At 41.1% G+C, this 27782-nt stretch overlaps 1 protein-coding gene across 6 annotated transcripts; it reads left to right on the top strand.

The window, feature by feature from the left end:
* Positions 1-139: 139 nt before the first annotated feature.
* SMPX (small muscle protein X-linked) lies at positions 140-26735 on the top strand. Of its 6 annotated transcripts, XM_088668699.1 has the most exons (7): positions 811-1644; positions 2423-2511; positions 3184-3317; positions 4384-4443; positions 9994-10077; positions 12913-13066; positions 26431-26735. In XM_088668699.1, exons 4-6 carry the CDS (start codon positions 4405-4407, stop codon positions 13048-13050), a joined length of 261 nt encoding a protein of 86 aa, XP_088524825.1. In that variant the 5' UTR covers positions 811-1644; positions 2423-2511; positions 3184-3317; positions 4384-4404; the 3' UTR covers positions 13051-13066; positions 26431-26735. The 6 variants fall into 6 exon arrangements, 5 of the variants coding, with proteins under 5 accessions (XP_034971782.1, XP_088524824.1, XP_088524825.1 ...); XM_088668698.1 differs by lacking the exon at positions 2423-2511 and having other exon boundaries at positions 810-1644; XM_060273525.2 differs by lacking the exon at positions 3184-3317 and having other exon boundaries at positions 826-1644.
* The last annotated feature ends 1047 nt before the right edge of the window (positions 26736-27782 follow it).

Genomic DNA, 27782 nt, shown 5'->3' with positions numbered 1-27782 from the left:
TAACAACAGACCAAGACGAAGTGCTATGTTTGTTCACCAGAGTTAGTATGGACACAACAAACAACTACTGATGATGCATCTGTTGACCTTTTCAATCAACTGCTACAATTTATATAACACCATGATTGCCTTGATTGATAGACCAGAATTTTGTGTCCTGCAGCAGGAACATTTGAGAGATTAGATGGATGAAGAGGACAGCTATTTCCTGTTTATCTCCCAGCATTTGGTACTCAGTGACATAGTGCCTGTAAACACAGAGATTCCTTTCCACTACTGTAGTTAATATCTATTGATGCACATTTTATCTGTGAATTTGACAAATCCTTTATATATGTAGCATAGGCAGAACAGAACTACAACAACTCATATGTTGCTTCTTTACCTTTTAAGTCAGTCCACATTCCTTTAACTTCTCTACTATCCACAGACCTAAGACTCGCATACCTTCAAAACTTCAAGATCTCCAGAGAGTACGGGGTCTTTAAATAGAAAGGATGAAGATGATGAGGATGATAAATGTTACTGATTAGAGGTCTACCTGCAATTGTTTGCTGTGCTTTGTTTTATACACTTTTGCTGAAGTTTTACATTTTGGATTCACCCCATTGCCTACACTCTAAGCATTAGAAAATATTGTAATATCATCCAGCCTCCATGGCCTCAGCTCATCAATGAGGAGTAAGCTCTATGTGCTGTTCCAGTGGCATTCTGCCAAGAACAATGTTCTCAACTTGGAGGTCACCTCAGAAAGAGGGTGACTAGAACATTTTGCAACAACTGTACCCTGTAAGTAAATAAATTTTCAAATGTGCAGCTAGACCTGGTTCTTTGGACTTCTGGAACATCACTGCTCAAGGTTACCAAAGGATATGTTTCTTTTTTCCCATTTCCCTTCTTAGTAATTTAATAAATGTGTTTGTTTTGTTACATCTCTGTGCGAGTGGGGAAACATTTACCAAGACAAATAAGTTGGGGGCCGAATTTTATTAGATTGAGGCTTGAATCAGTAGACAAAACACAAAAATTGTAATCACTGAACATTTGGACTCAGCACTTAGTGAAACAGAGCAGTTATACTAGCAAACATCTATTTTGAAATATCACTGAAAATGCCCCTGCACAACTGGCCTCTAACTTTGTGGTCACCAAACCACATTTGAGTAGCTTGAGGACAACTTTACGTGAAAACCAAAAGGAAGTGTTGCATGTCTTTCTTGCTCTCTGCCTTAAATAGTTTGGGAACTTTTACTACTCTTTAGGCAAAACAGCAAAAATCTGTTTGTTTGTTTTAAATAAAAACAATCATAAATTCCACATTGAGAAAGTGAGAGCAAAATATGTCCTGACGGTGAGTTTGCTAACTCTTTCCTGCTTGACACTTGAGCCCCGATTTTAGCCATGAGGGAATGAAGTTACAGGATGAATCCGACTCTATATTTAGGAAGAACAAGTGTAAGCTATGACAGGAATTCTCTTTTACACTTGGCTTCTAAACTCAGCACTGCTCCAGCCCTAGAAGTGCTCTTGGTAGTTTGTACACAGGCACAAAGGGCTTCATCAATTCCAGCCACCTCTAAAGGATTCCAGGGAAGATCTCAGCTCAGCATCGAAAGGAGGTGTTTGCATCTACTCTCCTGACAGGTTGGAGTGTTTCTTATATAAATAACCAAGTACATAATAAAAGCTAATGTGGGGAGGGGTTGCTGTTTGAAAAAGTGAAAGGTTGACTTGGGAAAACACTTTCATATATTGCTAGGAGATGAATGAATGAATTAACTGCCTTTTCTGTAAAGTTTTATCTCTGTAAACCAGATCAGTATGCTTACACAGGCTGCTATTACAAGTGCAACCATTTATTTATTGTTGTCTGCTTGAAATATTTTAATTTACCCGATGTTTGTTGATGCTGTTGCAAGTACCAGCAAAGTAATAACAGCCAAGTTATAACAGTTATAAGATCACTGTATGAGATCATAAGGATTTGATAAGAATTGCCATAAGGCAAGCAGTTACAATGAACTTGATGGGGTGCAACTGCATGGCGAGCAGTAAAGTTTCAGCATGGACTTTTCTTCTGCTTTCAGTACATGCTGGGCTCCCAGCGGTGTAATTTCTATCTAGGTCTTCAACACAGCAGAGCTTTCTGTTTATAACACTTGTGCCAGTTTCATGCGTACAGCAGGGAGTCAAAGGATGACATTCCTAGTTCCTCTTCAAATAAATCTAGGGTAGTGTTATGAAAGACGTAAATTATGGAAGTGCCTCAGGATCAGCTCCTTTAAAGCAAACCGAAGAACTTGGTCGGTGCAAACAGCTGCGTGTCCTTTGGCACCCTCTCTCGGGACTTATTTTTAGATCAGGCAGAGAAGATCACCACTTCTTTGAGTTTTATTCCTTCCTATCCCTTGCGCCTGTTCAGGAATCATAGGGACATTCGCACAATGAAGTCAAGTGCTAAATAGTTCCAAAAAGAAACAACTGCGGCATTGCCTTCAACATGTGGTAGAGGTAAGCCGTGAACTAAATGTTTGAATGCCTGAAAGATTTAGTAGTATCCAGGTTTTCAGCTAAAAATTGTATTTAAATATTGGATATTTTAACACCAGTTAGCCGAATACTTAGGAAAGCATTGAGGAGTGTAATTAGTTGAGTTTGATCGCTTGCTCCCATTTTGTTGCATGGATGTTAGGAAAGGGGTAGAGGAGGAAGACTGGAGGCATTGCTCCTTGGTATCCTGTGCCAGATCGTCTGGATTTATGGGGGCCATGAAGTAGTGCAAACCTCAGTAAGATGCAGAGGGAGATACTTCAGCTCCTTTCTACAGCAACTCCCTCTGTATATAATCTCTTGTACTGTCAGCACAATCCTATACATCAGGGACAGGGAAACTATGACCCCCCCCCCAAGCTCCTGAACTGCAACTCCCATCATCCCTATCAGCAGCGCTGGCAGGTTTTGGTGGGAGTAGGTGTTCAGCAACTTGTGGCGGACACCAGATTCTCCTCTCCTGTGTTCATCTCCATGCTGCAGAACACTTCACGGACAGCTGTGGAGCTGACTCCCAGGTAAATGTGTTCCGTATATGGAATTGTAGCCTTCATGGCTCCAAAGGGTGCCTGGAAGGTCTTGTGCAGGAAAAACTTTTTCTTTTCTGATATTTCTGTATGGATGCTATTGTAGGAGGAAGACAGCGTCTACCCCTGCTCCCCTTGGTGGATACCCTGGTGAAATATTGCATATCTGCCTGGGTTCCAGAAGTCCTGGTGCAACGTGAGGAATATCCGTGCAACATGACAGCACTATCAGCTTGTAGGGTTGAGCTTTTTTTTTTTTAGGAAGACCCCCAAATTGTTGAGCTTTTTAAAAACAAAACCCAGAGTTGTTGAACTTGTGACAGCATATGCTCCTGTACATGTGTAGTCAAATATAAAGTTGCTGCAGTCTGCCGTTATATTTTGATTCTTGAATGTCTGATAGCCAACAGTTGTACCAAAGGGGAAAGGGGAAGAGAGAACGTAGCCCAAGAAGTTTGTCTATTTTTACTCTTCAGCATTCTGTTGTCCTGATTTCTCTGGCAATAATGAGGTCAGCAGAAACGGGCAGGGAAGAAAGATTGTCTCTGTCAGACGTTCTCCACAACTCCATGAGGCATCTCTATAGGGGCTTTGCTCTGCCTTCACATTGTTTTTGTTACTTTATTTTCACCCCAAAGTTAATATTCCATTTAAGAGCTTTACAAGTTTAAAGAACTGCCCCTGGAAAGCCATATGTAGGCAGTGCCATGTTTAGACAGAGAAGACAAACTGGAAAGAGAGTGTGGACCACATGGAATGTTACGTCTGCTGCAGTTTTAAATTTTCATTTTTCCTCTCTCAACAACCCATATTAATGGGCCTTCAAGTAGTTTGTTTACAGGTTCAGGCTGCAGTTGCCTTTTACTTTAGAGAAGAAGTTAAAGGAATTTATAATGCCTTTGCAAGTTTTATATGGGGCAAATTAATTTTTTATCAACAAAAGCCAGGTTTTCAATATAAGCAATTCTTGATTGCGTAACTTGAAGCGAACATATTAATAAGTAGCTCTCCCATGAATATGTGCCGTTTGATGGAAAAGCTAACTTCTCATTTACTATTGTGTTGGGAAAGCGATCTTACTCTTTCTGCCTATGAAAAATTAACAAGGGAAGCTCAGGTGTTCTTACTCCTTTGCAGCATTCTATGGTTGTATCTAAGTAACTCTGAAACTAAGCCCGAAAGACAATCTGGACTGATGAATGAATACCTATCAAGAAGAAACGTGGGCTAAATTGTAGTTAATCAAGGCATTGTTGCTCGTAAAAAAGTTTTGTTTTATTAGTAATCATACTTATTTTGCTTTCAGGGATAAATCTCTTCCTTTAAAATGTCAAAACAGCCAGCTTCGAATGTTAGAAGCATTCAGGTAAGAGATAATATTTTATGTTACTACTAGTAGTAAATAAGAAGTATTTTGATTGAAAACAAAACATCCGTTTGTTTGGCGCTTCAGCGCTAACTTGGAATTATTTAAAACTTGCTTGTCATGCAAGTAAATGAATTTTGATCCCGTCTTTTCCATGGTTTTATATATTCCATTATCAGCTTCTATAGCATTTCCCACAAAGCATGATGAAGAAGCTGGAGGGTTTTTTGGACATCATCTAAAAGCATTTAACTGCACAAACATCACATATATGCCTATGTTTGTGTGTTGCTTACTTCTAATTGTCCAGCAAAATTCACTTTCCATTACTGGCATCTTTTAATCTAAGCCAAGATTATTTTTTAAAAAAGAAAGAAAGAAAAGAATTTGACAAGTATAAAAATAGCTAAAGTCCTATGCAAGTTGTTGTTGTTGTTTAGTCGTTTAGTCGTGTCCGACTCTTCGTGACCCCATGGACCAGAGCACACCAGGCACTCCTGTCTTCCACTGCCTCCCGCAGTTTGGTCAAACTCATGTTCGTAGCTTTGAGAACACTGTCCAACCATCTCATCCTCTGTCATCCCCTTCTCCTTGTGCCCTCCATCTTTCCCAACATCAGGGTCTTTTCCAGGGAGTCTTCTCGTCTCATGAGGTGGCCAAAGTACTGGAGCCTCAGCTTCACGATCTGACCTTCCAGTGAGCACTCAGGGCTGATTTCCTTAAGAATGGATAGGTTTGATCTTCTTGCAGTCCATGGGACTCTCAAGAGTCTCCTCCAGCACCATAATTCAAAAGCATCAATTCTTCGGCGATCAGCCTTCTTTATGGTCCAGCTCTCACTTCCATACATCACTACTGGGAAAACCATATCTTTAACTATACAGACCTTTATCGGCAAGGTGATGTCTCTGCTTTTTAAGATGATGTATAAGTTTGTCCTATGCATACTTACAATATATATATATATATATATATATATATATATATATATATATAGTCTCTTGGACAACCAGGTTCTCAGTATGCCTTCATTTGCTTACACTGGGTTGCATCCGGAGTATCCATTATGTTCCTAATAGGCCTACTTCCAAACACAAGAGGGGCCCAAGGTCCAGCAGAGGCTCTCACTGGAGGAAGGAAAGGAAGGTGACTTTTGCCAATTGCCTCTTTTCCTTGCAGACTTGCACCACCTCCCACACTGTGTCCAAGACTCCAAGCCAATGTTTTCAAGCCGAACAACCCTTTTAAGTGTTCACAGTTGTAGTCAATGAGATGTACTCAATATATTAATGTGCTCACTAGTGCTATCATGAATACAAAGGTGTGGGTAAATACCTTGTATTGTTTTATCAAATAATATTAATTTCTAGAGTTTGCAGAACTGCTATGGCTTTATCTGGATGATCATATCTTGGCTCATTTAACCAAGATATGCACAAGCCTTTCATCTGGACACATAGCCTTATCGCTCCTCAGTCATTTAACCTGCAAGTCTCCAGTTAACTACACTTTCTTGTTTGATTCTGGATCGTTCCAAACCGCACAACCATAGTTTTCCAGTTCAGATGGATTAATGGAAGACCAGTGTTTGATGGCTACATGTCACAAAGGGGGGCGGAGGGGGGGGGAGGCGGAGAATCAGCTGCATATAAAGCCCAGATATAACCATCCAAATTAGGCCAATGGTTGGGTTTATGATAGTTGTAATGCAAAATCATGGTGTCTACTCACATATCATCTTTTGAAGCTCCAGCCCTACAATTGGCAATCCATGGTTTATAACAGAATGTCTGCATTTGTTTCTTAGGACTGTGAGGGGATTCCACAGATCCATGCTCAAAATCTCTTTTTCCTCCCTTGTCTGATTGACTTTTAAAAACAAAACGAAACAATTTTTTACTGGTTTTTAAACAAATACAAATAAAATATCCATTAAAAACCTATCCGGCAGTACAGCTAATGATGTTTGATTTATCCATTTTCTCTGACTTTTATAATCCTATTTTACACAACTGTGCATATTAGCTGCACAAGGTTTGCCCATCCACATGTGGAGTAGTGAAGGAATTTTCCATTCACAACCTTCTGAATTGCAGCCTATGAATTTGGTATGCAGCAGTACTATCAGAGGCATGAAATTACTTTAGCTGCAGCTTTTTATTGGTTCTGAAGACAGGAAATATTTGTTTCCTGGTAGTAAATGGATTTATATAGTATTAATTTTCTATCACAATGATTTTTTTTTATGGTGGCTAGGCAAACAAAAAAGGTATACATTGCGAAGATTTAAATGAGCAAGATGATTGCCTCTCTCTTGAAAGCAAGCAGAAAAATGTCTACCAATCTCTGGGGAAAATAACTTTTATTTATAGATTGCAGTACACAAACATCAGTCAATGAAACAAAGGGAGCCTTTTCATTTTAATATATGAAGTCGAAAGCAATTATGCAGTAGTTACATTTATTTTAGCATTTTCAAATGGTTTCATTTGCACTGCATTCTATAAGCATAGGGAATCTACCTTTTGATAAATGACAAGGCATTATTATGTAGTTTTAAATAAGCTCTAATAAACAATTCACTCATATGCATTGAAACAAATGGTTTAAGTCCATTAAACAGGGAGTTTAACTCAGCATTGTGAACTTAATGTGGTTTACAGCCTCCTTATTTCCCATTAAAGGGAATTATCCACCAAGGATTCCCAATTAACCTTCTAGAGAAATGTGAGTTTATTTTACCACAGTTACACATAGCAAAAATATTTTCTTTTAAGCCATGAGCCTTGAAAGCAAAATTATATATTATACAAAGTGTGTCTATGTGTGTGCGTCAGTGTGTCACAGATCTCTTTAACTTTACAGCTAAATGGACAGTGCAACCCTATACATGTCTAGTCCCACTGAGTTCAATGCATTCCTATGCTCCAAGGGTTGCTGACACAGCTAAGGAAAGTGAAATATACTCGGAGTCGAGAGTGAATTTCATGCTCTTTATTCAGCTCATATTCATCAAGGAGAAGAAGAGAAGACGAATGGCTCTTTTCCCAAAACCATCTGCTTATATACATTATTTACACAATGGGCCTTGCGTGATTGGCTACTTCAGGGCTACACCTGTGGGCCAATTATATTGTGGATTGACTTCTGCCTGCAGCCTGATTGGCTGCTCCTACAGGCCAATCAGGTAGCAGATTCACTTCTGCCAGCCGCCTGATTGGCTGCTCCAGCAGGCCAATCAGGTTGCGGATTCACTTCCACCTGGAGTTGGATTGGGTAGCTCCCGCTGATTCTGAATCCTATTGTTCTAGGATTCAGCTCAGTACATAACAGAAAGGGTCTGTGTCCACATGCATGGCAGAGTTTGTGTGAGAAGTGGCTACACGCATGACCGGCATCAGTGCTATTTTTCTAGAAAAAGATGCCGGAACTCACCATGAATCCCACCCTTGTTCTCTTATAATGCCAATGGCGCCCACCTGAAAGGTGGCAGAACAGACTTCTGGCGAATTCCGGCTGAAAAAATGCCCTGACTGGCATGCACCCATTCCTCCACCACTCCCAGACACTTGGCCAAGAGTGAATGTGGCAAACAAAAAATGAGCACTAAAGTCTTGTATAGGAGTAAGTCCCATTGAACACAAAAGTTCATTTGGTCCAAGTCCAGTTTAAATATAAAGAACCATAAGAAGGAAAAGCAGGGGCTCAAGGTTGCCCATCAGCAGTTGGCACCCGGACAGTAGACTGCTATGGTGATATGTATTGCACTACAGATATGCAAATTTGCATCTATACCTATAAAACCAGCACAGGCAAATGTCATGCGAACTGGTGCCCTCTTCTGTCTGCTTTTGGGTGATGCATTCCATCTTTTTTGGTAACACCTAAACTGAATTGCTTCCACATGAAACCTGGGGTTCAGTCCAGCTGCGCTTCCACATGAATGAGGCCCAGTTGCAAGCCTTCTATTAGGCCTACACAGCCCAGAGGACACTAACTGGAGCTTGCTAACAAAAGTGGACTTGCCCTCAGAAGGCTGCCTGAAAGCAAAGAAATGCAAACACACCATCTTGGAGGCTTCTGCTACCTGAGGCAGTGGCCTCACCCTGCCTAATAGCTGTGCCAGTCTTGGAATATAGTAATTCATTCTCTTACTGCTATTAGAAGTACCATGTATGGAGACCGTATATTCCTGTTCCTGCTGCCTCAGAGGCTGCTGTGTCTGTGGAGACGGGGACACCTCTGGTTCTGATGATGTGCCCCCCTCCCCTGGCTCTGCCCCTGCAACACTGCCACTGTCAGCTGCCCCTGCAACATCCTCTAATGTCCTCAGCAGGTGCAGCTTGACTCAGCACAGTGGCAACGTGATGGGAAAAAAATACCTTCTGAGTTTTTGCATGTCATGCAGCTTGTAAGTGCAAAGCCTATGGAGGAACGATAGCATCCAGTGGCCTGAAACCATAAAGGATACTCGGACAGCCACAGCTGAACTTGGATGGACGGCAAACCCACCTTCAGGGAGAATCAGTTCCAGTGGAATTTGCAAAGAACGTTACCAGAATAATGAAGGGGCAAAAGACACAACAGGGGACAAATGGCAGGCTGACGTGCGTATCTCTGGACTGATATTTACAGCAGTTCTCCAACAAGAGCAGATTTTGTACTATGCAAAAAACCTGTCCTTGTAAGCCCACCACATCAAGTAGGGAACAAGGAGGATTGCCTGCTGAGGGCCTGAAGGACTCTGCCCTTGCCTCTTTCCACCTGGCTTGGGGCAGGGCCCGACAGGCTTCACAAGGACTGCAGCTGCTTTTAAATTGTTTTTAATTTGTATCTGTGTTGTTTTAAATGAGACCACCTTGGCTGTGAGCCCTGGAAGACCTGCACCCTGCCTTGCTGGCCCTTTCCCATCTGGCCTGGGAGAGTGGAGTGCTGACGGACTCAAGCTACAAAAGCTGAAGCTGTTGAACAGATTCTTGGACTGGAGTATTGTTTATTGGGGGGGGGGTTGAGAGAGCTGTTGCTGTTATTGGTACAGTGGTGCCTCGCTTAACTAATGCCCTGCTTAACGAAATTTCCACTTAACGAAAGGTTTTTTCTAGCGGAGGTTGCCTCGCTAGACGAATGCGTTTTATGAAAAATTCGTCTAGCGAATCGCGGTTTCCCATAGGAATGCATTGAAATTCAATTAATGCGTTCCTATGGGCAAAAAAAAATTTCAATGCATTCCTATGGGATTCGCTAGATGAAATTTTTGTTATAAGAAAAGACCCGTGGAACAAATTAAATTCGTCTAGCGAGGCACCACTGTATTATTGTTGTATCTTTAATTTTAGATCTTATGATTTACGTGGAAATTGTTTTCCATTTGGTTATGTACTTTTTGATGTGTTTTTTATTGTTTATGACTTCTGTTATGTTTGTAATTATGTAAATCGTGTCATGTTGTAAGCCGCCTTGAGCGTTGTTTTAACTACGGAAAGGCGGCATATAAATAAAATGACGATGATGTTATCCTGATACTATACTGATATGATCTCTAACTTCCAGGCTAATATCAACATCCCAATGGGAGCCCTTTTACCTGGAGCAGGTCAGCCACCAAAAAGAAAAGAATTTACTGAAGCTGATGAGGTAAGAGCAATACATGTCTTCATCTGCTAGCCTAGTTCATTTCTCATTGTTTTAAGAAGCTATATAATGATCAGTCGGTATAAATCGGTTCTATTCAAGTACAATTAGTTAATACACACAATGGCTGGTTGTATTTTGGGGTCAGTGTATGGGTGCAACATAATTCCGGTTCCAAACTAATGGTGGGTATTGTGTTCCAAATGCAAGAAACAGAGATCCTGAGCAATCTGGAAACACCACTACAGTTAGATGGGTGTTGCATGATTGCATTTCCTAATGTTTGGCTTCTAAAAGCAACTGCAAGGAGTCCTACTTTGCAACAGGGCCACAGTGCATATGGGAGGCACGTCTAACTCTCCTGCCCTGGATGAACCCTATACAGTGGTACCTCGACTTACGAAGGCGATCTGTTCCGCGGCGCTCTTCATAAGTCGAAGTCTTCGTTTGTCGATGCGCCCGTTTTGTGCTTGCGCGAAGTGCAATTTTGTGCTTCTGTGCATGCGCCGACTGCACGCACCGCTTCTGCACAGGCACAGAACGCGTGTGCGGCGAAAAAACTTCCGGGTTTGTCGACATCAGAAGTCGAAACCTTCGGAAGTCGAGTCGTTCGGATGTCAAGGTACCAATGTACAAATATCTCTACAACTCCCACCATTCATATGGATGTCTTCCTCTATCCCCTATCATGTTTGCTTTGTGGTTAGTACCAGCTGCTCGCAGCTCAAGGCTTTTCACCATTCATTGTATTGGGATGGTGTTAGTACTAGTATAGTAGTAATAGTATAATGGGGAGAGGAAGGGAGTAGAAAGAAAGATGTGCTCTTAAAAAAGGGGCCTAGATCCTAAGTTTAGATATCAAAAGGAGCTTTATGAATATCCAAAAATGGGTTATGTAATTTGAGTGCTTGGAGTATACATGTGGGTTTCAGTGGGTTGAAATGTAGGCAGATATTTGGATATAGCTGGAAAATGAGTGAAAGGGCAAGAAGCAAGGAAATTGTGTAGGAGGTGTGAACATTTCAGCTGAGAACACAGTCTGTTCATCTACAGATCTGCTAGCATGCAGTAATTTACCACAACCAGACAGCTAATTGACTCTATAAACCTGAAGCCAAATTCAATTTCAGATGCATGGGACGTACTGAAAGAAAATTTGAGATATGCAGCTATGCTTCATGAACTTCTGAAATTAAATAGTAGTTTTATAAGGAACTTCTGGACTAGAAACTTTGCAGACTGCGGCACAGCCATCACACAGTCCATGGCTCTACTTTTCCAGTTGCAAAGTGGAACCATATTTCAAGGAACAATTTTAAGCAGCTGCTTTGGTCTAAACTCACCAATTTGAGATCTACATAGTTAAAAGGGGGGACATACATATTAAAATAAAAATAAATAGGTCACCTACATGTTATAATGCAGAATTATGTTGCCCATGCACTTAGCTGTTTCCCTCAATCCAATCCTATGAAAACGTTGTATTGCAGGAGCAAAATTGTTCCTCTTAAATCTGAAAAGATGCAAGGAGACAGGTTATTTTAGAACAGATATTGCAATATTTACTGTGATCTATTTGCAGCATTAGCTGTGCTTAATTTTAGGTCCCATAAATGTGCCAGTAGCCCCAACACAAATCTATATTTCAAATCACTTGAAGAAATAAATAATTATCTGGAAAGGTCCACTTTCAAAATGTCGTGCAATTAGAACATTTTTAAAACAGTTTAAAAATATTCACCGCTTAATTTGGCTCTGTTCATTCCTGTGAGATGCTGTATGGTTGAAGACCCACTAGTAACAATGAAAGGGGCATCTGCACAAAATATTATAAAGCTTGTGATAAATAATCCATCCTATCCCACAACTAAGAGAAGAGGGCCTTGAGTGTTCTTTTTCCAAACTTGTTTGTGGTCCTTTAAAAGTGCAATGAAGAAGCCAAGTCACACACCCACCTCAGAAACTTGCCTTCTCGCTTCTCCAGTGGTAGCAGCAGGGGAGAGTGGGTGCCATGCCATGAGATTCTGCCACCTGAGGCAGCTGCCTCAGTCTGACTCATAGGGAGGCAGGCTCTGGAGGAGAAGCATAAAATGCTACATGAATAGGCGCCTAAACACTGAATGACCAGAAGTAATCAGTCAACGCCAGAGATTTAAAGTTCCACAGTGTTTCTATAGCTTCTCAAAAGTGATGTGGTTACCAGGTTAGGTAGATCATCTGGAAGATGTGGCAGAGCTTTCCTTACAGTCTTCAGCAGGCTGACATTAGATCATGTCAGATCTAGTATCTTCTGTGCACTTTACTGGATCTGTCACATAACGGCTTAGTTTGCACGTAATGCCAAGGCAAATCATGGCTTGGCGCAGATGCAGGGCTTTTTTTCAGAATGCAATTCCAGCACCTCTCAAGTGGGTGCTGTTGCCATTATAAAAGAACAAGGGTGTTGTTCATGGTGAGTTCCGGCCCCTTTTTTTTTTTAAAAAAATAGCACTGTGCAGATGCATGAACATGTGGGTTCCCGGAGAAGAGATCACACCCACTGCACTCCCCCCTCAGTCCTTATGCTGCAGCACTACACAGGGCTAAAGCTGGGAGGTTTTAAAAATATAATTTGTTGGCTTATGGTATGTGTGTGTATAACCATGGTTTAATTTAGCATGGAGCGGATTTGCCCCAACCCAGGGATCCCAGTTGGTCTCATTCCAGACAAACTTTGAGCTGTAAGCCAAGAACAACCTTGGTTTGGCTTAGCATTGCATGTGAACTGGGTCATTGTGAAAATGGAAACATCCCCCAGTGTATTAGTTTGAGGTAGCTGGGTGTTTTTTTTGTCTGCAGAGCCTTCCAACTCCTTCAGAAGAGGAAAAGAAAAAGGTGCTCCCAGGAGCCAAGAAATTACCTGGCCCAGCTGTAAACCTGTCAGAGATCCAGAATGTAAAGAGTGAGCTGAAATTTGTCCCAAGAGCTGAACAGTAGTAACAAGAATGAAAAGGTATGTCCAGGGGTCCTTTACCTTACCCTTTTTTTACCTAAGCTACAATGAAATATAGTGAACTTTGCTCTGGTTAGAATGATCAATATGGTGAGATGGAGTTGAGAACCCTGCATAAAAAGAAATGTCATCTTGTGGAAATTACCCTTGATTGAAATATGCTTAAGAATCAGATAAATTATTCCAAACTACGACATTTATCCTGTTTTGGACAGAGATGAGACTGAGTGGCAGGAGCATGAGTACTCCTTTTGGGGTCAGGTCACTGTCTGTGAAGTTTTCCCAAAGTACCCTCTTAATTCTGACCAAAAAAATATCCCTTGAATAGGGATTTTGCACATGAAGGAACCCAAGCCAAGAAATAATGCTACTGATGGCATTTTTATTGCTCTGTAAACCAAAGGAAAATTTTGGAAATCCAATCCTAATGCAGTAGCAGGTCACTTCTAAAATATTTAGAAGCTAATTTCTATACGACCTCAATTTGTTCATAAAAATGCACAGGCTATATTACACTCGATTAGCACTGCAATTATTCTTCTATTATTCAAATTATAATACGCAGAGAGGCAAAATGTAGGTGGAACAATTATGCTTTCACTTTAAAATTAGAAACAATAGGCTTTGATCAACCAAAAATAAGTTGTTAATTGGTACAAAAACAGATAATGCCTTGTTTCCATATAGTCTGCAAGTGAAGTACAGCTTTTTTAAAACCCCTCTCAGGAAGAAGAGGAGCACACTTACAGATTAATGGGGCTCTCACATAGAGGCACCTACAGTGTGCAGGATGGTGGCGCCACATTCATGTTGTATAAGAGCACTAGAGGGGGGGGGAACCTACAAATAAATCGCTATTTGCCTAAATAAACAAATGCCGATAGCTCTGTCCCAATCCTTCCCCTCTTTTCTATCTTGTAGAATACAGCCCATGCTCCAGTCCAGGCAAACAGCCATAGCATAAAGCCTGCACCTTTATTATCCAAAATATCACTGTGGGATAGTACCCAATGTACCCATTGAAAATTGGGTAGCCTGGGTAAAACATTAAAAAATGTCCGTCCCCTGCCCCCCCCTTCTCATTTGTAACAGGGGAGGATAAAAACCTTTTGCTTCAGCTCATTGGATTTGCTTGTTATGGTGTCTGCCTTGCCTTTTCCTATTTTGGTAAATGGCCCCTCCTTCTTTGTGTTTGTGGGAGGGGAGTTATTGGTTTGTCTTTTTCTTCTTCTTGTTTTATTATGTCTTTTGTGTTCTCATACAGTCATACCTCGGTTTAAGTACGCCTCGGTTTGAGTATTTTCAATTTAAGTACTCCGCGGACCTGTCTGGAACGGATTGATCCACTTTCCATTACTTTCAATGGGAAAGTTCGCTTCTGGTTAAGTACGCTTCAGGCTGAGTACTCTGCGGACCCGTCTGGAACAGTTTAATCCACTTTTCACTACTTTCAATGGGAAAATTCGCTTCAGGTTAAGTACGCTTCAGGTTGAGTACTCCACGGACCGTCTGGAATGGATTAATCCACTTTCCATTACTTTCAATGGGAAAGTTCGCTTCAGGTTAAGTACAGACTTCCAAACCAATTGTGTTTGTAAACCGAGGTACCACTGTATTGCATTTTTATGCTGTGAACCGCCCTGTGATCTTCAGATGAAGGGCGGTATACAGATTTAATACTAATAAGCGCAGCTGAGCTTCCCACCACTGTTGTTTCTCACATGGAGGGGTTCATTTAAGGTGCCTTGTAGATGGCAAGCCAGAGCTTAGATCCACAGCTCCTGTAAGGTTACCACAGGGTCATGCACCATTGATGTGAGGCCCCTATTGCTACAATTAAAGGATCAATCCTTTCTTGGCTTTGTTTTGGGGGAAAACTTGACGGGGAGGAAAGCACAATGTACAGGAAACTTCAAGGAGAACATAATTAGAGACTTCTGGCTGAGAATATTATACAGAACAGCTAATTCTCTGTACATGGGCATTGTGCAATCTGTTTGAGCCACAAAAATTGTGCTCAAGGTATTAGGCAACAAGCACTGCCAAGAAAAGGTAATAATAAATAATGCAAATAATTAACCTTACAAATTGCACACGCTTTCCAGCACAGAGAGTCTTCCAAATACCTTCATGAAAGACAAGGGCTAATTGTTTCTAAGGACGTGGAGTACACCTCTTCCCCTATTAATGCCTTAGTTAGGTTTGATAGAGCTGCATAAATTGTAGCCAATTAAGCTGACAAAGTGATCTCGAATATCACAGCTCCAACCTGGTAATCAAGCTAATTTATTTCTCACACACTTTGTCTTCCATCACTCCCTTTTGTAATTTTTCCTCATGTCACTTGATAGGAGACTACCTAATTATGTGTTCACAGTCCTGTACTCAAGAGCAGGCTAAGTTATTACTTCAGTATAATGCTTTTTAAACCTTTATACTTTGAGTATGTTTTCACTTCAGCTTTTTTTGCTGGAGTGATAATTGTAAGCCCTCTGTTGTTGCCCATGAGACCACAGAACTCTCCTGAGGGTCTGAGATACTTTGCCTCCCATAGCCTGGGCTGTTGCCATAGGCCTGGACATGTCTATCTATACTTCAGCAGATAGATAGATAGATAGATAGATAGATAGATAGATAGATAGATAGATAGATAGATAGATGAGCAAGGCCTTATTTTCATCCCAGAATTAGATCTGCTGATCTATATATCATGTATTGTCCAACCATTTACCCACTAAAACATTCACATTTTTAACAGCAGTGTGTTCAACATCATGGTTATTATTACCATCACAATTTATTTCCCGCCTTTCACCCTAAGGTACCAGGGTAGGTAACAACTATTAAAGCATAAAAATAATATTAAAAGCAGAGTTTTTTTCAGCCGGAACTCAGTTCCGGCACCTCTCAGGTAAGAATGAGGGTGAGTTCCAGCGTCTCTTTTTCTAGAAAAATAGCACAGATATTACACCGTGTGTGTGTGATTTATTTAGCACTGCAAAGTCAATTGGACTTATTCCAGTAAATCAGGGGCGGGCAACTTCCATCCTGCACACCAATCTTAGTCTGTCAGGGGGTAATACCAGCTGATGAGTGGAGAAGAATGGTCCAGCCATGCTGGGTGTTGCTTTGTCAGAAAGCAGGACTGAACCCTGGTGAGTAGAGAGTTTAATCCTGCTTGGTGCTGCTTCAGCAGCACCTTCCCCTGCAAGGAATGCTCTGGAGAAGCAGACTCCTGCAAGGAGCAGTATTAAACCATCTGCTCACCAGCTAGTGAGCGGAGAGTTCATCCAGCTGAACGCTGCTTTGCTAGAGCATTGCCTACAGAAAAACAAACAAACCCAAAATAGAGCTGTTAGGACATATCCCCTAGCAGTATTAAAATCAGAATGCCAGTGCAGGTTAATGCAGCTACTTACACACCACCAAGACATTTAATCCCCATAGCAACCCTGTGAGGTAGGTTAGGCTGAGAGGCAGTGACTGGCCCAAGGTCACCCTTCAAAGTGGGGATTTGAACCTTGTTCTCATATATTCTGGTCCAGGACTATAGCTGCTAGGTAAAAAGGTAAAAGGTAAAGGACCCCTGGATGGATAAATCCAGTCAAAGGTGACTATGGGGTTGCAGCGCTAACTTCAGGCCGAGGGAGCTGGTGTTTGTCCACAGACAGCTTTCCGGGTCATGTGGCCAGCTTGACTAAACTGCTTCTGACGCAACAGAACACCGTGACGGAAGCCAGAGCACACGGAAACACCGTTTACCTTCCTGCCACAGTGGTACCCATTTATCTACTTGCACTGGTGTGCTTTTGAACTGCTAGGTTGGCAGGAGCTGGGACAGAGCAATGGGAGCTCACCCCGTCACAGGGATTCGAACCGCCGACCTTCTGATCAGCAAGCCCAAGAGGCTCAGTGGTTTAGACCACAGCGCCACCCCTGTCCACCACACTGGCACCAGTATGCCTTTGCCAGTTGTCATTGTCAGACATTGATGGCTAAATCTGAAGATAACAATTCAGGCCTGGAAAGAGTTGAACACCTAATTGCTTTCGTGTGGGGTGGGGAGAGGATGTTAACCTTTCTTTGGCTTTGAAAAGGCCTGTTTATTCCCCCAGTAATATGTAAAAGCAGGCCTGAAGCTTTGAGTTGTGTTTGTTCTTTATGCCATTTGCTGCCTAGGAGGAAACTTCGTTCCAAATTGCTATTATGCCAAGCTCGGCCATACGAAACTGTTCATATAGCACAAACAATAATAATGTAAGTGCACTTAGGAGGAAAAGCTCTTGCTTCTTCTTCAGACAAACAGACCAGGGAGAGAGTGGCTTGCCTACATCTGCACTTTGTAATAGCTACAACCCTGGTTCCAAAAGTGCTCAGTGAGAATGAGCTTTCTCTCTCCCCCCCCCCCCTGCGTACAAACATAAAAGGGTGGAAACAGCAACCCCAACAGCAATGGAGCTCCCGCTTGTCAGGGGAAAGGAATATATAGGAACTGACATGATTTCAGTCCTCATGGGCAGGCAGGTCATCAAAGGAAATGCAGCCCACATGGATGCAAGTCTAAGCAATGGAATGAGTGGCTTGGATTCTGAGAACCAGGAGTGGAAGCTTGTGGAAGGGGACTTCCTTGCAGTCCTTTATTTCCACTGCAACTCCGAGAAACCTCTTCAGAGGGTTGGGTGCCCATGTAGTGTGGGGTGGGGTGGGGTGGGGTCGAAGTGGGAAGAAATCCTAGAGAGCTGCCTAAGTTGATAGAGCAAAGGAACTGACGGTATCAGGCAGATTCTTACGGGTATGTTCTTTTGAAGACTGCACACGTATTAATTCATGCTAGTATTGCATCTATAATAGCTGGAGAAACTGTCCTGTCAAAGGTATCTGAAGAAGTGTGCATGCACACGAAAGCTCATACCAAAATAAAAACTTAGTTGGTCTTTAAGGTGCTACTGAAGGATTTTTTTTATTGTCCTGTCAAAATCACTGTCTTCACATGGACTCTTTCAGCTGAGTCCTATTTGCTGAGAGCCTTGCATGGCTTTTCCAAAACGTGTATCCACCTAGTCCCAGAAATGGTATCCTTTCATCCTGTGTAACTGGTGGTACACACAGATTTAGACCCTTTTATATTCATTGAAAGCATACCTGCAGCATGAATTCCTCATGGAATTGCCTCTCTTCCAAAGGAAAGCAATATTGTAGACAGGGCAACCGCTAGGTCATGCGTTGGAAGAAGATGTGTTTCCTTTGTAACCAATTTGAGCTTGAGCTAGTGGCCAGGATACACTGGAAGCATCGTTGTGGTTTCTTTCCTTGACCCAGGGTGCTTCCATGCTGTCTGATTGTCAGGTGGGATTGAGTCACATACTGGCAAATTCAGGTTGCACAGTTATAGTTGATTATGAGGTCTTGCACAACCAACCTACTTCCCCCAGGGAACATGCAGTTGAATGTGTGAAATAACTTAATATCCATGCAAACAGATCGGAATAAATTCTCATTTAAATATCCAACTTCATCTAATTTTCCTGCAAACAAATCAGGACTAATGATCAGTAAACCTACCCTGGAAATGTTTCTTTAAGCACAGCAGAAGCTGTTCTGATCTGCAGGACTTGTTGGTTCCTCAAGGAGGCACTCAAGATCTAATTATTAAATATAGTATAAAAGCTTCCTTGCGGTTGGTTCTACTGAGCTTTGCATGACCAGAACCTTTAGATGTCACTTTCGTTTGGACCTTTTTATTCAAAGTTTGTCATTTTTAGTTCTATTTAGCCACGACAGCCTTAATGCATCTCTCTTCATCTCTGCCTCCTTCTAGGAACCTCATTTGGGGAAATGAATCTAGTCATTTTCTCATTTAAGTATCAAAACTATGGAAACTGTTCAGCTCTTTTCATAATTTGGCCTTCTGGGTTTCCCTGACAACCAGAAACATATTTCCTTCCTGTTCTCTCCCCCCCCCTTTCGCTTTTTACTAATAATGTAAATTCACAAAATGTTCTTATCTCTTATTCAACAGCAGGAGTAACACTGCTTTTCTTGGCTATTTCTTGTTCTCAGAATAGTTTGGGATTTGGGGCAGATAGAAAAACAAAACAAAAACCATAGTATCTAAGTTAAATAACCCTTCTCGTTGAATTGCACCATTCTGTCAGTTGCTGAAAGCTGAAGGTGCCTCATCAAAAAGTTGCTCCTTTGCGGCTGAACTGTGATGGATCACAGCTCTGCCCTTCGTGTCTGGAGGCCTTATTCAAAATCTCAACTATAAACATACCGGTAACTGCCTATCCTAATATTAAATTGCAGTGGTGCAAAGGAATAGCATCTGTCTATAGCTCACCCTCAGGATTTTTTAAAATCCTTTGCAGTGTGTGAATGGAATACAATTGTCTCTCATTAAAAAAAACCACATAGTTTATTTACCACAATTAAACAAAGGCATAAAAATTGGATTTTTTAAAAAATCACTTTGTGGACTCTCACAGGGGACTTGAAAATACTTTCTGGAGCTTGCCTGATGCTCCCTGTTTAATACTTCCTGTAATTTTTGCACCTTCTGATATTGCAACTCTTATTTGACAGCCAAATATGGAGGCACCCTGAGGTCAATCCATCATTAAATAAAACTTTCAGGAAAACATAATCACCTGCCAGCAACCCAAGAGTTGCCATGTCCAGTGTTTGTTTGATATTACATATAACATAATCAGCACTGGGAGACCAGCCAATCGGAGGCTCGCGTCATGATATGTACACTTTACTTCATTCTGAAGTGACATCGGTTAGAGCTGACATATTTACTAGCACTTCTCAGAAAGTAATCGGCAGCATGAATGTGAAGTCACTGAATTGTTTATCTCTCACTGATAACCTACAAGCCAGCACAATTCTATGTGTGTTTACTCAGAAGGAAGCTCCATCATTCAATGGAGCTTACTCCCAGAAAACTGGGCAGTGTTAGTAACATTCAAACCATTTCTGAGTTCCTGTTTCTGGGCTGCTGGAAGTGTGTGTGTGTGTGTGTGTGTGTGTGTGTGTGTGTGTGTGTGAGAGAGAGAGAGAGAGAGAGAGAGAGAGAGAGAGAGAGAGAGAGAGAGAGAGAGAGAGCATTGAGCTACATCCTTTCATTGGCTCCTTGAAAGTGTCCCCATTTTTATATAGGCTGTAAGAGCTGGGCTGTACATTATGGTCACCCTTGGAATTATCATCACTGTAACAAATTTTCAGTGCACTCAACTAAAACATTTAGCATCATTCTCAATATGAAGTGGGGACCTGACATAACATACTATAGTGAGTTTACTCACATCTTCCATTGACCACCAATGATAGTATCAATAAGGAAGATTATCTTCTTTTCCAATGAGCTAAAACCAAATCTCTCTCTCTCTCTCTCTCTCTCTCTCTCTCTCTCTCTCTCTCTCTCTCTCTCTCTCACACACACACACACACACACACACACACACACACAGTGTGGTCTCTCAGTTTCATCTATTATGGCAACACCTTTACACAAGCAGCATTTGAAGAGCATCTCCAGCTCTACAATTCTATGAATCTATGATAGCTTTAAAGGATTACAGTGGTATCTCGGTTAAGTACACAATTGGTTCTGGAAGTCTGTACTTAACCTGAAGCGAATTTTCCCACTGAAAGTAGTGGAAAGTGGATTAATCCGTTCCAGAAGGGTCTGCGGAGTACTTAAACTGAAAATACTCAAACCGAATCGTACTTAAACCGAGGTATGACTGTATGCTCCAAGATTTAGGATTAGTTGATGGAAATTGGTCAAGGAATGTCAAGGAAATAAGCAGCTATCCTATTTTTAGAAAATATCTGAAGGCAGCCATGTTTAGGGAAGTTTTTAATATTTAATGCTGTATTGTTTTTAACACTCGATTGGGAGCCGCCCAGAGTGGCTGGGGAAACTCAGCCAGATGGGCGGGGTATAAATAAATAAATTATTATTATTATTATTATTATTATTATTATTATTATTTAATATGTAGAATCTGTCCAGTTACACCATGGCCCGAAACAGTAGCATTTGCATGAACAAAACTATGTCCAGTTAGATCAACAATGTAAATGGAAAAACTGCCTTGAAGTTTTAATTAATATCACTATCAAAGTAACTGTTACCAAAGTTTGCAGCAGGTAGATTTTCTTCTGCATGGGGTTGGAATAGAGTACTTTGAGGTCTCTTCCCAACCCTATGATTCCAAGAGCCAAAGCTGAAAAAGAGGACTTTCATACAACATTTTGCAATTTATTCTCTCCTCTTTTTTTCCTTTTTCTTTTTTACTGCAATGTAGGGCAGTTTGCTGCAGCAACAGGAGAGGGAAATGCCTTTCCCTTTTCGGCATTGGTCTACATACTTCTGTTACTTAGCAACAGCAGGGACCAAAAAGAAAGCTAAAGGATTCATAATTGCAAGTGCTTGCTGAAGGCTGAGAAAATGGAACAAGCCTGACACTCTTCACATTGCATTTCTACCAACTGGAGAGTGGAGAGTGTCCATACTTACACAGCCTCGTTAAAAGTTGCCTATAGAATTAGACATTTAAAAACTACGGATGGCTGTTGATCAATCAGGGAAGACTGAGCCTCATCCTGCCAAATGTTCATTTTTCTATTTCCCCCCCTTGTAAGCACTTACCGGCAACTGTGGCTTTAAAAATACACCTATCAAGTATCGCTGCAGAACTTTTGATTTGCAGCAGTGCCTCTTGCTTTTTCATTCTGACTGCGGTTGCTGGCGGTATTAATTTACTCAGGAAGGTGGTCTCACCTGGTGCTGCTGGCTGAAAAGAATTTCACTTTACCTTCCCACAAAGGAAAACATTCCTTGCCAGCTGAACAGCAGTGGTTGCAGTCTCATGTAGGTCCTGTTGAAATCCATGTCTATATGGAAAGGAATGGTGGCAAGAATGCAAGCTCACATTAGATGGATTCTGAGTGGAGTCCAGGAAGCTCCTTTCTAGGGATAGGGCCTGAAAGAAATACACAGTTTGATGAACTTTTTTCGGCTCTCGTTCATAATGCAAACATTTGGCACCAGTTCTATCTGCAGCCTACAAAGCTTCATGAACTTTTGTGTTTCACCTATATAGGATTGCTTTGTTCATTTCTCTTTTCCAAAAACTTCGTTTGTCTGCTTTAGTGTTTTGAGAACGAAATATTTCTCAATGTCTAAGGAAAGTCATTCCTTCCACATTTCTTCTGTTAAACCTCCTATCTTCTTTTTTCATTCACTGACATGGTCTGAATAACAGATTATTAACAGTTAATGCCATGCGCTATATCATGCAAGCGCATGCATCTTACCCATAACCCACAGGGTGAGATTCAGAGGGATTTTTAATAGTATAATTCAGCAATGCCTCATCCCTTTGCCTTTCTCCAAACAGTATAAAGGGCAACAGAACTTTTTTTAAAATAATAATAATGGGGCATGTATGCTAACTGGGACAGTGGTGAGTAATGTGTCTATAAATGGGTTTAGCCGAGGAGTAAACATCACATGGTCTCTGGCTTAGATTCTTGTTGAGTGGGAAACATTTCATGCCTCTTTGGGCATACAGCACACAATTGCTTGCTCTCCGCTGGAAATATTTAAAGAACCTTAGCCTAATCCCAGCCATGTAATTGCATGTAAAGGTCGTGAGTGAGGTCGCAAGGACAAAGCGCTTGAAAGTGGCATACTAAGCACTGCTAATACAACTTCCACCATCTCCCTTTGTGTGTATGAATCTTAAGTCAGTGTTTAATTACATGATAGACACAGCCAGCCAAGACATCTAGCCTGGAAGTAATCTACCCCTTTGCTTGAGATTCCCAGCATTGTTGGTTTCATTATACGTGGCTTCTCAAATGAGGTGCGGCAGATGGAAGTTTCAAATCTGCACATATATTTTTAAAGAGAACATTAAACTCCAATGTATATGCTTTTCTTTTAAGGAAAGCAGATTTCAGCAATAGCTGAAGAATACTGCCCTGTTATTGTTTTTAAATCCCCACTGACAAATTAATATACAGTACTTGAGCTCAGTTGGTTAGAGCATGGTTCGATCCCCATATGGATCGAACAGCTGCCTATTCCTGCATTGCAGAGGGTTGGACTAGATGCTCCTCAGGGTCCCTCCCAACTCTACAAGTCTGTGATCTCTATGTTTCAGAAGAGTCATACTTTCTTAAAAGGATATGACATTGTGTATTTCTGGGGGAACATTGCCAGGACTACATGCTGCATTGGCTGCATGTGCTAGTTATCTGTGTGGAACTGGCTTGCACAGCCAAACTGAGCAGTATTTACCCTGAGCAAGAATTAAACCCTGCAACATTGGCTGTGTGCACCAGTTTCTTCCATGGAGCCAGCGGCCACAGTCAACACATAATTGAACCCTCAGCTGATGTCACCCACCCATTGAAGTGATGTCATCTGATTGACAGGTGAGGGGTTTTTTGAGGACCTGGCCTCATGGGCAAATTAGGAACCCTCCAACAGGCAGTGGAAATGATTCTAATATTGGACAATGGAAATGACTCAAATATTGCTGGGAGCAAGGCTGCTGCCTTGACATGGGACGCTTACATGACACAAGGCATAGCAACCAAGCAAAGGTAATAAGTACAGTATAATAATAATAATAATAATAATAATAATAATAATAATAATAATTTATTCATTTATTTATACCCTGCCCATCTGGCCGGGTTCCCGCAGCCACTCTGGGCGACTTCCAACAAAATATTAAAATACAGAAATCCATCAAACATTAAAAGCTTCCCTAAAAAGGGCTGGCCTGAGATGCCTTCTAAAGGTCTGGTAATTTTTGTTCTCTGACCTCTGGTGGGAGGGCATTCCACAGGGTGGGTGCCACTACCGAAAAGGCCCTCTGCCTGGTTCCCTGTAACTTGGCTTCTCGTAGCGAGGGAACCGCCAGAAGGCCCTCGGCACTGGACCTCAGTGTCCGGGCAGAAATGTTACACATAAAACATATGTAATATATAAAACATACATACACATGTGGCATATATCTCAGGCCATGAGGCTGGATTCACAGACTTCCCTGTATGTTTTTTTTCTGGTTCAGTTTTGAGGCTCTGGATTGATATAATTACAGCATACCACCCAACAATACTCTGATACTGTAATGAAAAAATGAGAAAAGCTTTTGTTTTGTCAAAGTGTATTTTGGGGCATCAGTTTGCTGGTATGCTGTTATGTATTAATGAAATCATGAAAGGAAACCCTCAGATATATGGTTATTATAGATAATCTAACTGAACCTGAAGTTCTGGATATTTATCAAGATGATATCAAGACTTGATGCTGCCATTTGTAAATTGTGATGGTGATAGAGATACAAAGCCTCATACCTAGAACTTAACTAGTGGAAATTTAAAAGTGGCCCACATTCTCTTCCAAAGGGAAGAGAATATAGATATTTCTACATTTACTTAGTATAGAAATAACTCAGCATAATGATCTGTTTCCCAGATTAAGATTCTTTGACCAATAGACTGCAACTTATTTGCACTTTGATCCTATTCATACTTAACTGGGAGTAATTACCATTGAATTCAATAGGATGAGAACATCGTGATAGGATTGCACTCTTAAGCCTATTAAACAACACAAAATGTTTATTCATAGATGCACCCTGTGTTGTTTATATTTTATATATAGCACACACTACACTCTGCGCTGGCAACGTTTTGCATTAATTATTATCAAAAGAGTTTACTGGCTCTTTGGGGCACATAATGTTCTACAGTATTGAGCTAATAGGCACTGTGCACTTAAAACTGAGGACAAGCTCTTGCCGGTTTCAGTGTCATTTCATCCACCCACAGTTGCAAAGCTCACTCTTTAGGAGAGGAACAGCGAAGGAACATTTCCAAACGAAACTGCAGGGAGAATTTGTGTAGGCAGAGTGTAATTACTCAGACTGGAATGCAAGTACACTTGTGTACTCAGAATATCTCGAGCAAAACTTTAGAAGTTTCATATGTTCTTTTGCCTTCCTTATCAACAGCAGCCTACAGCCATAAGATTTTTTTTCTACGGTAGATGTTCTTAGGTGTTTTAATTGGTTTGTTGTTTGTGCATTTGCCATCCTGGGCTCCTTTTGATAGGAAGGGAAGGATATAAATTGCATATCACAATCATATAAAAAATACAGCATGATCAAGGCCAGCCGTACCATTGGGGAGAGTGAGCCAGCTGCCTGAATTGACAGGTGCTGGTTGGTGAGGAGTGGCAAGAAAATGTTGGGGGACAGTGCTGTGTGTGTCACATGAGCTCATATAGGGCCCCTAAGCTAAACTCTGGTGTGCTGTAGGATTCGGTCTCTCCACCATTGTTGTAATAAGATCCAACTGTCATGGGATGGGTGAGTGCCATCTTTTCCTTGCCCCCTCAGGTAGCAAACATGGTATCAGACTAGGACCACAGAGACCCAGGTTCAATTTGCGATGCAGCCGTGAAGTTAGTTTTGGTGATCTTGGGCCAGCTTACCTTTCTCAGCTTAACCTACCTCTCAAGATGTTATGAGGATTAATAGGGGTGGGGTGAGAAAACTATGTCCCCTCACCCGTGAACTCCTTGGAGCATAGTTAGGACAAAAATTGAAGATAATAATTGAAGATAGTATGTCTGATCCACCAAAGCTATCTACAGATGTTGCACTTTGGTCCTGTTTCTAGTCTTCCCATAGGCATCTGGACCAGATGGGCCACGGGCCGAATCCAGAAAATTATGGTCTCATGGTCTAGCTCCCCACCCATGTCTCCCTTTGATGCAAAAATTAGAGACAGCTTTAAAAATGAATAGGGCTGGCATGTGAATAAACATATTTTCCTCCCCTGCTACCCCACCACCCACCATGTCTAGCTAAGTCCACACAATATCACAGCAAACAATCCAATGGAACAATCCAATGAAAGCATAAAGGAAAATGACTCAGTGGGGGTTTGGTCTACAGGTCTCATTGGCCCCAATCCAGGGATGGGCAAGCGCAATAAATGTGACCAGTAACACATCAAGAAACAAACAAACAAATAAAAAACCACTATGTGCATTTCTCATCCATATTGAGAAATGGGTAGGTATGGTCTTGTGGGACTGTACCAACATACAAGTGTGTTGGTTGAGTTACGCATCTTTAATAGGATCCTCTTTATCCTCTTTCAGTACAAGGCTGATCTGTAGATTTTCTTCCCCCACACAGCAGGAGCTTGTGATGGTTTTATGTGAATCATGATGTTTGTCTCTATGCATAAGAATATATTGCCCTTTAGAATTCCCATGTATTTCCTCCAAAAATGCAAATGAATCTCCTTTGGATTTTATTTTATAGGTCTGCCAAGACGCATATGGAGAAGCTAAATTGATTGTAATGAAGAAAGTTCACTGCAATAGTTTATATATTTATATGATGATTGTGAGCATCCTGAATACAAGAAACGTCATAGGAATATTTGCACATTTATGGACTTTCTTGTTATTGGTTTTGATTACCGTAAAGCATATGGATTATATTAGCTGCACACCAAAGCATATGTGTACATATACATGAAGTGAATTTGATCATACAATTAGAAATAAATGTAGTATTATTTTAAAAGTAGAACTGAAATAAAACATTTTTTCAGAAAACAAGCATTCATTTTCTTCGCTTTTCTGAATATGCTCCAAAGAACATGCTAATAAATATCATAGATATGCCGAGTATATGCATATAAAGGTTAACATCCCATATACAATGTGTGCGCTACAGAAGAAGCTCTTTTTGGTCCTATAAATGCCAATAGGAAAGCTAAATACACAGTTACGGAAACCAATGACCCTTAAATATTGCTAACTTTATTTTGCCCAGTAAACATTTTATATTCCTTAACATCTAAAATCAGTGTCTAGAATTATTTGACATGGATAACATTTTGCTGCTTAAATAAAAAAATCTAATGGCAAAATTGATGAAATACTATACGATGAAATTAATTGCCTGTGTTTTGAATGTTTAAAATACTGTATCCATAACCTCGGGTAATGAACCCACAAGAAGGAGCAGCTTCTGCAGCAGATCAGGGACCACAGGTTCTCCAGCATCCACATTCAAATGTGCACCTGAATACCAATGTATTCTAGCCCACTTTTCTATGCTATTTTATGCATCAGGGGATCAGCTTTCAGACTTGAAGTGGCAGTAAATAACTGAGAGTATTGGAAATTCCATGGCTAAATGGTGGAGACTTGCACACACTAGTTTAATTCCTGATATATCCAATATTAAAGGATTACAGATGGATGGGAGAAACTTCTGCCAGAGTCGGCCTACTTGTAGGGCCAACTGAAGTTTGCAGCACTGAACCAAATAGATCAGTGGTTTTCAAACTTCCCCCCATGGGCAACTTGAAAATTGCTGTTGGTCTTGGTGGACTAAATAATGATTTTTGAGCCTGCTGCACAAATTGTAATGCACTCTGCTAAACGCTGTATGATTTTAAAATTGTATTTTATTGCTTCTTTTATTTTTAATATATTGCATTTTATTATATTACATTCAAATTATAACTGTTCTTCACAGACCAACCACCTGAATGAAGCTCATAGTCCACTAGTGGACTGGCAGTCCACAGACCACAGTTCGTGACCCTGTGAGATAGATCCCTGCTTTAGCTTCAGGGTTTCATAAGCAAACCCTTTACT

Source organism: Zootoca vivipara, chromosome 4 (genome assembly GCF_965207765.1).
Source record: "Zootoca vivipara chromosome 4, rZooViv2.hap1.1, whole genome shotgun sequence".
NCBI lineage: Eukaryota > Metazoa > Chordata > Lepidosauria > Squamata > Lacertidae > Zootoca > Zootoca vivipara.
Note: the sequence above shows the minus strand (reverse complement) of the source record. Positions and strands in the feature narration are given on the sequence as shown.